At 39.7% G+C, this 12,775-nt stretch overlaps 1 protein-coding gene across 1 annotated transcript in view; it reads right to left on the bottom strand.

The window, feature by feature from the left end:
* The window catches only part of RASGEF1B (RasGEF domain family member 1B), a 37,501-nt gene that overhangs the window by 22,049 nt on the left and 2,677 nt on the right, over nucleotides 1-12,775 (bottom strand). Inside the window, exons 2-4 of the mRNA XM_011218947.3 lie at nucleotides 3,394-3,576; nucleotides 1,610-1,732; nucleotides 887-1,024 (exon numbers count right to left, since the gene is read on the bottom strand). Of these exons, the coding sequence (XP_011217249.1) occupies nucleotides 887-1,024; nucleotides 1,610-1,732; nucleotides 3,394-3,570 (438 nt within the window). The 5' untranslated portion in view covers nucleotides 3,571-3,576. The remainder of the gene's footprint in view (nucleotides 1-886; nucleotides 1,025-1,609; nucleotides 1,733-3,393; nucleotides 3,577-12,775) is intronic.

Here is a 12,775-nt window from a genome sequence, read left to right as displayed (position 1 = left end):
TGTTTATGAAAGAATATCCAAGGGACTCTCTTTCTCCACCTACCCTACGTGCTAGCCTTAATCAACTTCCAGGCACCAGAAGACTTGGATCGTTTTCTCTTTGTCTTCTCCTCTCCCAAAGAATGACCTTTGCCAATTACACATTAATCGTATAGCCTCAGTTTTCTATCAAGGAGCACTTGTTATAAAAACTATACAGAGTAGTTTCCCCAATGTCATTCTATGCCCCCTAATAAAGTCTTCCATATGAAAGTTTTTAAAATTTCATTTAATTTAATGCCCCGAAAAATTAGTAGGCTTTCTCTTTTCTGACAGTGAAAATCACATAACCAACTGTATTTCTCTTTTACTTGGAGTTTATGCTCAAATCACAGCAGTTCTGTCCTACTAGACTGCTTCTCAACATGAGCCTATTTGTTTTTCTCCCTTCCATGGTACAAAGTGTCTATTTCTATTTATGATGTATCAACATACAACTTCTTATCTGTTAATACGTTACTATGTTATTTTATATCTATTTGTGTTTAGATCTATTAATATGATATGTATTATCATACATGATACATAACTTGCTATGTTAAATCTTTTTAGACAGAAGAAGAGTATAAGTAAAATTAAAACACACTTGGAATGTGAATCCTATGCATGAATTGACATGAACATACCCCCAAATTAATCACATAAAACTCCAGATGATAGCCCTCTGAAGTGGGGTTGTATAATCGTCCCCACCCGACACACCGAATAGGCCACCATGCTATGCCGAAGACTTGCCCAAGGCAACACAGGAAGGAGGAAGTGGAGATCGTGATATTAATGCAGCACCAGTTCCCACCATGGCTCGGCCTGGAAATTCAAGTGCTTCTGCTAAATTCAGGATACCAACCTCCTCGCCACTGGCTATTCGGTGAGCCAGATCTTTTAAGTTTCTCATCATTCTTTCATCCCGAAAATCATAAGGAAACGTTTCCGTCCATTCTGTCAGGAGTTGAAGGATTTTGGGTGCAATTTTTCTTATCTGGTTCTGGGGAGAAAAAGCAAATCTCATTCAGTGATCTCTATCACCATGGAATGCATCAAATCAGTAACTGCAAACAGAGTCACTGGTCAACTTCTAGGGCAAAGTCTTCGGTGTTGAAGAAGAAGCCGAGTCCCCCTCCCCCAAGTCAATGCCAAGTACCACCAGCTGAAGGCAGGATCTAGGGATCTTCCAAGGCATTAAATCTATTTTGTGGGGGTTTGTTTGTTTGGAATGAAGGGCATGATAGTTTATTTTTAAAAATTCGACCACAATGATCATAATGACCAGCATACACATTATGATGGCTTTTCTCTTGGGTATTAACATTGCAGTATTTTTATATACTGAAATGTTTCAATAGGACCAAGAACGTTAGAGAAATAAAGATCTTAGATGAAAATGAACACTAATAATTCCAGGGTCCAACCCTATATTGTGTTCTCTATGCCATTCCCAATTCCTTTTACATAGCCATGATAACATTTATGCCCTTCAGCCTGGGGAGAAGGAAACCAACTTCACAAAATCTAAGCGACCGAGTTACCAGGCCTAATAGTGTAAATTGTAAAGTTCAAAACACATCATTACCTTATCGCTATCAGGATCACTTAGTCTCTGGTGCTCAACACATAAGTGGCAAACTTTGGCCATTAACTCATATGGATGCATAAATAACCGAGAACTGAGTAGGAAGGTAAATATGTACGTTCTCTGTGGCAAGAAGAAAAAAAAATCATCATGGTTACATTCTCTCTGAAACGAATGTCTTTCCTATAGATTATACATCTTATTTCATTAAGTTCTCTTGATCAAAGTTAATATGCTACAGTTTCCAAAGTAATGCTTCATAGTAAAACACGTTATGATGGATTTTTCCTTTGCCTTCTGAGGCATCTCTTCCCTTAAACCATACTAAAAATAACAGAAGTACAAGATAAGTTTATCTACTGAAATTATTCAAAGCACACTCCCACTTCCCTCCTCTGGGAGCCAGGACACCAGGACACATAACTCATTCTAGTAAAGAAGAATGAAATTCACCCCAGAGAAGTGGAGCTAACTTAACTATACGACCCGTACAGAATCTGGTTCTGGGTCCAAGTATTATGGTAACTCAGTGGAAGACAAAAAACACCCAACCCACATCAGCTCAAGAATTCTCCAGTGTGTCCAGTGAGGCACACGGCAGTGTCTGTATGCTTGTGCCAGAACATTCAAAGACGGGCTTTCAAGTCATCTGTTTACTTGCTCAAAGGCTAAGCAATTTGATAAAACACAATATCACACTATATACTTTTCTTTAACTACACTCTCTTCCAAGAAGCCAGTAACGAAGTAGGGTTTATTTGTCGTAATAGTTTCAGACTCCCAGTGAAAAGAAAAACTCCAGGGTGTTTTTTTTTCTTTACCCCCCTTTAGGCGCCTTTACTAGCTCATAAACACTTACAGGGCTGAACAAGGGATTCCTTTTACTTTTGATTACAAGTTTTCCCTGTGAGGCAGCATATTTCAAAATGCTATGTGACAAACCACACAGAGAGAGAACTCAGGAAGAAACACTGTGGTGAATTACGGTGGCAAGCACAAACTACCCTTCGCACACCAAGGTCATTATTATATTTATAAAAACATACGAATCTACTGTCTAGATAGTTTCATGAAATCTTTATCAACAACCAGCTGCTACTGAGTAACAGGGGCAGCTGTGGCACAAGCGAAGGGGGAGAAAAACACCACGTGCCCAGAAACAGAAAAACCTAGGTTAGATTGCTGACGCTGGGGGTGAGACCATGTGTGAATTACTCAACATTCTGAATTTCAGTGCTCTCCTCTTTGGTCTCTTGGAATTGCCGTAAAGACTGAGAAAATGTAAATGAATTCCCTAGATTAGAAAGTATTATCTATATAAACACCGGCTATCAAAGTAAAACATAAGCAACCAATAAAGAACTGCATCTTCTCCTTTCTATAAAGTTTTCCCGTCCAACTTCACTTTTCTCAGCAGAGTGATGGTTTTGGAAACAAAACAAGGCATTAAGTATTTTAGGAGTATCCAATGTCCTCTGCATTTCTACGTAAGGAACAAGGTATATGCATGAATTAAACCTACAGATACTTCACTTAGATGGTGTCTGACCGTCTACAGTGTGGTACCAGCCCCGAAAAGAAACTGATATGCAGACCATAGTCAAAATCTGAATCATACCCAGGCTCAATTTGATCTCAAAGTACTCAATAATCAACATGCATTTTCTTATTTAAAAAATTCTTAGCAACCCAGATAGAATTCAGTAGTATCTAGGGTCCCTGCCCACACTGTACTTTTTCTCAAGAATACCAAGGATGTGTTTCAGAGGAATAGGGATACCTACATCCGGATAGTAATCCACGTTAGGTACTAAGTGCTGGATGAGTGCTTCCAGAGATCCAGAGAGGAGGTTGTTGTCATGGTAATACAACCCTCCACAGCTGTCCTCTGCAGACTGGTAGAGGTTTCGGTTGTAACCACTGCTGTCAAACATTGCTGAAAAGGGAGGAGTCTGAGGCATGCTTTCCTAAAAGGAATTTTAAAAGGAGAAAACATAGTATCAATAATATGCCGTCCAGAAGAAAAGTAAGCTTTCATAGCAATGAGGGAATAGGTAATTTTAAAAATACGTTAGGTTCTGATAGAATATCAGAACCCATCAAGAAAGCAAATTGCTCTGTGAGTAACACATGTATGCATACAGTTGAGTACCAATCTCATTCAGTCGAATACTGTAAAATTCTTAGATCAAAGGATCCAAGCATTTGGATTTGAATTCAGGTCTCCGGCTGCCATATTTAGAGATCACTCCTTCACGTGTCGGGAAGAGAACTGAGCTGCCGGGTGCTTTCTCTCACTGAGTCAAGCACCATCCCAAGGTAGAAATGTGCAAGCCTTCAAAGCTGGTTGGGAAGAATTACATCACATGCAAGAAATACTGGACTAATATTGGGTAGAGCAGGAAATAATCAAAACAGAAGTCAAAAAACTGAAAACGTACTGGAATTAAAGAACATTGTGTGTGTGTGTTTCTGTGTGTGTTTGCATGTGTGCGCGCGCATGCACACGGGTGCATGTGTGTTTACAGAGTTATGTACAAATGTGCGTACGTAATCCAGAGATTTAATGCTGACTCTCCAGCTTCCATTGGGAGATCCGATGCTGTTGATTTTCACCCCTTTGCGTCAAATTCTTTTGGGGCGGGGGCTCTCTAAAGCCTCCGGTTGTCAGCAAACACGTGGGCTGAGAGGCAGCTGATTTGGGGAACAGGAAGCACTATGCCGGATCTCTCCATTTGTATGCTTTGCAACTCACAAAGCCCTTGTTAGAGGGTGCTCAGCAGAGGCCAGAGGCTATGAAGTTATTACTCGGATTCCTAGGGACAGAGCTCCGGACCCTGAGAACAGACTCTCGGTTTCTGGCAGCATGTATGGACAATGGAGGCATTCAGGAGCTGCCAGACTAGGAGTTTCAGAAGGCAAACAATAAGGAAAGCCAACTCCAGGCTTTGTACTGACCCGGGCAGGGTATGTGGAGGATGCAGGAGGATACAACCTGGGCTAATCCTTCTTTTCAAGATGCCAAAAGATATTTGCATCCAAATGGGGGAGGGGTGTGGAGCCCTGTCTGAGAAGACACCCTTCACTCCAAGCAAACCTGCTCCAGCTCCAGCTAATGGGGACCCCGCCATCATAACATGTGCGCTTGCCCCGGCTAGGGTGGCCAAGGGGTGGGTGTTGGGGAAAAAAAATTTACTATTAGGGCAATCCTGGCAGATGAAAACAGCATTTAGGGAAAGAAGCATCAAGAAAAAGAAACAGAAGACAAGCTTCAGCATTTTGTACTCTATCCCGTCCACAAACCAATGCCGAGGGAGAATGCAAAAGGGGAAAAAAACAGCCGGTGATGGGAAGAAACTGATTCCTGAGAATCACTCTGGCAGATCTGTCGCTACCTGCATCATCATTGCCGTGCCTCTCGCTGAAGCAGGACACGGTCGTAACAGCCAAAGGATCAGGAACTATGGGATATAAGCATGAACACAAATGCTCTACACTTAGTTGAAATCACTGTTAAATAAATAACTCAGTGTTAACATTTTATAAGACAGTGGACAAAGTGTGTTTCTGTCCTCTTCAAATCACCAGTTTTCTAGGAGTATGATTCATGTGCAATATCATCTTTGCAAATGAGTTGTCCTTAGTGGGAAGATAAAAAAAAAGAGCCCATCTACCTTGCCTTGAGAAACTCAAAATGTCCGTAAACTGAGACTCTGGGACCCGAGATGAGAAGTGCCTCAAAGTTTTGTCTGATAGCCTGGAGGGAACTGTCCATCTGAATTTGGTTACCCATTTCCGGGATGGTTAAAACCACCCAGTGTCCTTCCTCAGCAGGATGGCAGGTGTAACTCTACCATACCCTGGGAGTCGTTTTTTTTTTTTTTTTTTTCCTGCCAGGAACCATGAATTTTCTTCGATTTCTCCACTTATTCATCACTACTGAAACCATCCTAGTAAAGTGAGCCCAGGAGATGGTTGGCCAAAGACTTGGGAATTTCAGAAAATCAGAAAAGGCTGAAAGTTCAAAAGGATCATAGAAATCATCTGGCCCGGGATGAAAAATAGATATCATTTTGCTTTCCAACTGCAATCAGTTAGAAGTGGGTGCCTAGTGGCCTGAGGGTGAGTGAGAAGAATTCAAAGGCTGTAACTAGGTGGGAGAATGTGTGTCCTAAGTGATTAGCAGTGATTGCAAAAACAGTCGTGGAAGAGGCCAAAAGCCAAGTGCCATCACAGTCTGCTCCGATTGCCTATTTTTATAAACGTGTAAACCCTGGAAGGTGAAACAAAGGGATCAGGCTAAGATATCACAGTGCTGTGGCTACAGCACCAAGTGAACCCAACGGAATCCACCCTCTCCCCCCCCCACCCCGTGAATCTTGCACCACTGCTGCCTTCTGTTTATTGACAGTAACCATTAGCCTGTGATAGTCGAGGGTCACCCAGTTCCCTTTCAAGAAATCAAACACCAAAAGCCACAAGTATTTGTACTTTCTCAATTATTTACTCCCACGAAGCAGACGAGGACTCAGATCTGACCAAGGACTCAGACATAATGAAGCCCTGATCTGGTGTTTCACAGCTGTGAGAACTTCAGAAGGTAATATACCGCCACCAGACCCCAACACATGTTTTTTATTTAGAAAATTATTCTTAATTCTGTTCACTTCTTCCAAAATCCTAAATTATAACAAAACTACTAAATTCTTTTGTACCAAAGTTCTTCTTAGAGCATTATTAGAGAGATGGCAAAAGGCTTCTGTATTGTTCCTTGGAAATGTGTCATGGGATTTCTTTGACAAGGTAGAAAATATCAACACTTAGACAATCCCCTCCAACCAAGCACCAACGAAAATACTGCAAATAGCAATGAAAACCAAACTGAGGTTAATTAATTGGGGTTATAGCTTATTACACCTACAAATCAATTTTAAGAAGAGGGTATGTCACAGGTCATTTTCTGCCTTCTAATTAGCCCTAAGGTCTACTGCTAATCCGCTGATTTCATTCTCCCATGATCCATCTTGATTGTTGAACTTGCACATAGCAACAATCAACTGCTGAGATTCGAGCCCCTCGAGAGACCCCAGCCCCTCTTGTAGGCATGTTGGTCATATTTTTCTACGTTGTCTTATACTCAAGAAGACATCTTTTCTATTCCTTAGGCCCTCTCCCTCCCTTCCCATTTTGTTACTATGGGATCCTTTGTGCAAGGAAAAGGTCTCCACATTCCACCTTCCTTTACTTCTTTGATTCCCCTTCAAGGCCCCTCACTTGAGAAATGCCTAGATGCACAGCGTGGAAGGCTCTGAGAAAGTCAGCCGCTCCCATTTGTGTCAAGTTGACTGCGTACAAATGCCTTTTAGGATTCTTAGAGTTCCCCTGTTTGGCAGACATCCTCTCATTGTTTTGACTATATAAGAAGCCGAGGTTCAGAAAAACTCATAACTGACTGGGGTTACACAGCAGATAAGAGACAGGCAGGACAGTGTTTCAAACCTAGATCCTCAGGCTCCAGGTTCCAAATTGATTATACTACGTCACATTGTACTACAAATGGACTTCCTTGGACCTGTTATGTTTAACCATAAAATGAAAAGTCTGTCAGTCTATCCCAAATTGTAGGCTACCAGAATAATTTCTATGCCTTACATGTTCTATGTAAGTCATTGCTCCAAAGATGTATTAATGCCACTAATTACTCTTATTAAAAAGCAATACTGTCATGATAACAGAAGTATTTATGCTACTGACCTTTGCAATCAAGGCACAGTCCCATCTAGACAGAGATTCCAGATTTTAACATATACTTTTTTATATTTTAGTATCTTTGTAACTGGAATGCACATACTGATAAAAAGGCATGTGTGACAGTCTTTTTTTTTTTTAGCAATCTGAAATAAAAGAGCATCTTACAATGGACAGCATCTCAGATTCAACTAAATAGAGTAATATTTGCTTGTGTTTACTTTATAGATCTCCAGTAAAAAATCTTACTGAGAGAAATGACCAAAATAAAGATCATGGATCACAGTACTCATGACCCATTTCTGGACAATCTTTAACAAGTGGCCAGTCTAGCCATTTTCTAGAAAGATCAACTGCCTTGTGTAAGAAATCCATTTGACAAACAAGGGGAGGTCAACAGTATGGTACAGAAAGTACTGTCCATGAAGTCTACCTTAAATACCTAAGAAGATAAACATAGTAGTTTTTTTCTTTCAAGCATCTTCACTGTTATCAGCCACATCAAGAACTACTGTTTGTTCAGTATTACTCAGATTTGTCATCCAAGACTTGAATTCTACTTGTTCCAGTTCTGCAGTTGAAACACAAGGCTCGGAAGATTACATATTAGCTTGGTTCTTGTTTAAGAAAACAGAGAAAATATCCAAGTACTGGACATGAGAATCCAGAAAAACATTTATCCCCAGGCACTATTAACGCCAGGAATCATTTGCTAATTTCTGTAGTGGAAGAAAGGCAAAGGGTGAGGCTGCTTGTATCCCAGAGATCCCATTTATTTATTTTCCTCTCAGTGTAGTTCTGATTTCTTATCTGCAGCAAACCTTCTCTCTACAGCTCTCACAATGAATACTGTCTCTAGGGTCTTTAAACTTTCAATTTACTCCCCTCTACCCTTTCCAATAGAATCTCAAAACCAACTTCTCCACTGTCTACCACCCTTCCTTCGCACAGATTTTGCCCAATCCAGGAGACCTATCTGCTAACCAAAATTCTTGTTCAGGAGAACCTGACTTTTCCAAAATTAGAATGTGTGACATCATTAAGGTAAATGCTGCCATTAATTTACTATTAAGTCAAACTTCAAAGTAGTTAATTCCTTTGGGAAAAAAAGATTTATATGAGATACTTGGAAAAAACAAAACAAAACGGCTGACTTTACTCAAATCACTACCAATAAGATAAGGCAGAGGACAGGTTAATCTCACAAGCAATTCTCACCTTACAAAGTTTCATTTGTAAATCATTTCCTGGGAAACAATATATTCAATGTGGCCAATGGCTCTTAAATTTCTCCGGAGATCACAAAACTCTCCCCACACTGTCCTGAGAGAAATGTACCAGCAAGTTTGCATATACCTTCGGGGAATTCAGACCCCGGTTTAGGAAACACATGTGCAGACCTGTACAGAGCTAGGTATGATTTAGCTAATCACCTTCAAAGAAGAAGAACATGGCGGTTCTGTAGGGAAGCTTGGTCAAACACATTCAAGCCTGACTCCTTAGAAATCAAGGAATACTTGTATTTTCAGGTAGTACCAATCAAATGGAGTTAAAGAGGATTTTAAAATGATACTTCTTTTGGCTTGGGTAACGATATTTAAACAGGTATTTTTTCCCCCTTAATTGAGATGGCACTTTGAGGTGGGGAAAGATGTGATGAGACAATGGGAAACAGATTTCAGCTTTTAAAACAATGAACCAGGCTAAAAGAAAGCTTAGAGCCATGAAATTAGCATACAGATCACAGGTTCTGTTGGAAAACTTCCCAAAGGGGAGTAAAAGATATACCCAACTGAGGTGTACAAGATGAATGCTCTTTCTTAAAATTAACTTGGTAAGCTGAAAAGTTGGTTGACAGACTAGATGTGTTACAGGGGCAGCTAATTCAGTCACGAAGATATATCATGTTCTTCCAAGGACTCTGACAAAGTTCAGCCTGACATTGATCCAGAAGCAGGGAGGCAAGCTCTGGGTGATTTAAGGGATGAATGGATTTGAAAGGCACACCTAATGGTTTCAAACCAACGAAAGCACCAGATGAAAAGCTGCCTTTTTCTAAACAGCAGACTGTGTTTGAATTAGCGACTGCTTTTGCACAATGTTATTTATGATGAGGCAGGTGCACCAGGATACGGTGGTTTCAGGTGACAATTCAAATTGGAAAAGAGGTTGAGGAAAAGAGGGATGTGGGAACTAAATCAAAAGCTATCCTTCAACATCTGCTCTAGGTGCTTTGTAAGTCTCTACCGGAATGTCAAGTCAGCATTTCCCTTACACTTAGGTGAATGAGCTAGAAAAGGAAGGACACATTAAAAAAAAAAAAAAAAGGTATGGGGAGCTTTCGATCCATATTTCATCATAGAGTACTTTGGTTAAACATTTAACAAATCCAATGCCTTTATATTGATTTCTATCTTTTCGTTTCTGTTCGAGTGCTGAGCATGTGTCCCAATGTAAAAACAAACCCACTGAAGTAAAGGAAGGCTCCCTGTCACAGCCGAACTTTGAAAGTGTATTTGTTTAGTGAGGAGAGGCTTCATTTAATATCCTGGAATTACCGGTTTCCCAATTCCCATCTAGATTCCAAAGGAACTTTGCACTTTGGTGAGATGCGCCTTCTTCCTTTTCTCATTGGAGGTTCCAGAAAGCTGAATGAGAAAGAGTTCACATATTTCAGCTTTACTCCAGCTGGTTTTCTCAAGTACTTCTAGCCTCCTTTTGGCACCACTGGATCTTAGAATACAAGGACGGACTGCATGCTTACAGAGTATAGCAAGGTATGGATTTGATTCAGGGTGAAAGTAAAAGTCACGTTTCTGACACTTTCTAAAACATGGCTTCTTTTGAGCTTGAAAATGTCTAGAAGATTATCTTCTCACATCTTTCCTGAGCCAGGGGAAGTCCTAAAGGCAGATATTTCCAGTAACAGCTCTGGAAACTGTAGAAATGCTATACTCCTGCTGACCTCCTTGAGAAAAGAGGTACAGTTCCTGTGAGCACAAACAATGCAGAGTAGACAACTCTGAATAACTCACTTTTTTGGCACGTGAACAGAAAGTAACTCACTCCCAGAGAGGTACAGTCTTTGGAACTGAGCCCCCAATGCTTAGTAAATTTCATAATCAAGGAGGGAAAAGTATCTTTTATTAAAGAAGTTCTTACTTCTCTCCATATGATGAAATTGGTGTTACTATTTACCGATGTTATAGGCTTTCATACCAAAAAAAGAAAAAAATTAACTTGCATTTTGCTTGATTTACCTCGATGCTACTTAAGAATCTTTACTAATTCCTAATTGATGGAGGAAGAGGATTATGACTCAAATAATTACTATCTTTGGTTTCCTTGGAAGAGAATTAAAGCTAAAGAATTTGTCATCTTTTGTCTTGGGGATATCTTGTTAGCAGTTTATTTATTAAAACACAAAACAACATTTCACCACATGGCAACTCTAAATGGGCCTGGAGAGTCATTTAAAACTTCTACAAGACAAATCTTTACCATGTGGGAACAGATCACAGAACACGTTGAGATTCTTTATGCATTATTTTGAAATGACAACTGCCATGTAGTTCCTGAGCTGAACAGTAGATGGCTCCACGTTCCTTGTCTGTGAAAAGATTGGTGCTTCCCAGCCGTAACGGTGGGTGATGGCTTAGAAAAGTAAAAAGACAACTGGAGTTCTGGGTGAAAAAAAACCTAAGAAATTGGTGTTTGTGATCTGGCATATTATTGAGCTTTGGAAAGTGGCACTGTTCGTGCTGCACAGCTGAAAACAAATACTGGCTGAAAAAGTCAAGTTGGTCTTATTTTGTAGGTCTTAGGTGCCCAAATAAGAGGAGAAATAATTATTTCATTTTCCCAGAGGGACAAAAGTGATCTTCTCAATAATCCAAATCATCCTGAACTAATTACGAGCTGTCAAAAAGAACTTTCTGGGATATTGGAAATGGTCTCTTCTACACTGTCCAATACAGCGGCCATTCGCCACAAGTAGCCACTAAGCAGCACTTAAAATGTGGCTGGCGCAACTAAGAAACTCAATTCTTACTTCTGTTTAATTTAATTAAACTTAAGTTGAAATATCCCCATGTGGCTAGTGGCTACCATATGGACGGCACAGATATCAGGTGCTGAATCATCTATACGATAACTCTCAAGCCAAATTATAGAATATCATACGGGGAGCATCCTTTACTAAAAGGGTTTATATTTCTAAACCCAATTCATTTCGGAAGGAAAATGACCTGATACTCAGTGAGAACACTTAGTAAACAAGCAGAATTTTCTATTTACATTTTATTATGTAACACGGTTCCTGGGATAATTTTATTTTTTGGCTGCAAGTTCTTGAAAAACTATGCTTATCCTTCCCCCTCCATTCCTCTCTTTTTGATAAATAGAACGATCCTGGAGATCTGTAAAGTATTTTCCTTCCTTACAAGGCTAATTTGTACTTTCCCTGTGTGAAACTGATTTTCATACCAGGGCTTCCTAATAAAATAAAATTTGAATCAAATGAATGACCTCTAGACATAGACATACCTTGAAATGGAATAGTAAATATATAAACCTAAGAAAAAATGATAGGTCAAAGAATGGTTAAAAATTTCATAAATGGTGGGATGCCCGGGTGGTTCAGTCAGTTAAGCATCTGACTCTTGGTTTCGGCTCAGGTCATGATCTCAGGGTCATGAGATCAAGCCCCACATCAGACTTCAAGCTCAGCGGGGAGTCTGCTTGAGATTCTCTCCCTCTTCCTCTGTCCCTCGCACTCCAGCTCTTGCTCTCAAATAAATAAATAAATAAAATATTTTAAAATTTTTCATAAATGGTAACATTGATTTAAGTCAAAAAAATTCTAAGTCAACTTGATAATTAGTATTTTTTAATAAATTTATAGGAGAAAAACAAAAGCAAAAAGGAGATCAAGAAAATATTAAATCTCTACATAGTTGTTGTCAATACAAAGAAACTTCACTCTCTTCTCTTCATTTCCCTACACCCAGAAAGTAGCTGAACATCTAAATGCATGAAGTGATAATACAGCAAAATAAATCAGTTGTCACAGAACTAAAAGGGACTCATAAATCATCTAGTTCAACACCCCATCAACTTCATAGATATTATAGGTAGAGGGAGTGAACAAATGACTTGTGAGGGCTCCAGAACCCATCTCCCTAATCCCAGGGAGGAAATCTGTCCACAGCACTAGGCTACAATATCTGTTATTTTAAGATAATCAAGGGTTGTATAAATCTATTTTTTTTTGTAGGTTTAATTGGAGAACCAAAAAAGGACAACCGTAGTTCTAGAAAAGTGAAGGGAGTGGGGAGGCAACACCTAAATTCAACCACTAACAACAAAAATGCCATAAATCTTAAGCAGTATTTTCAACGGTACAATTTGTCTCTTTAA

Source organism: Ailuropoda melanoleuca, chromosome 11 (genome assembly GCF_002007445.2).
Source record: "Ailuropoda melanoleuca isolate Jingjing chromosome 11, ASM200744v2, whole genome shotgun sequence".
NCBI classification, from domain to species: Eukaryota; Metazoa; Chordata; class Mammalia; order Carnivora; family Ursidae; genus Ailuropoda; species Ailuropoda melanoleuca.
This window is presented reverse-complemented; position numbering and strand designations above follow the sequence as displayed.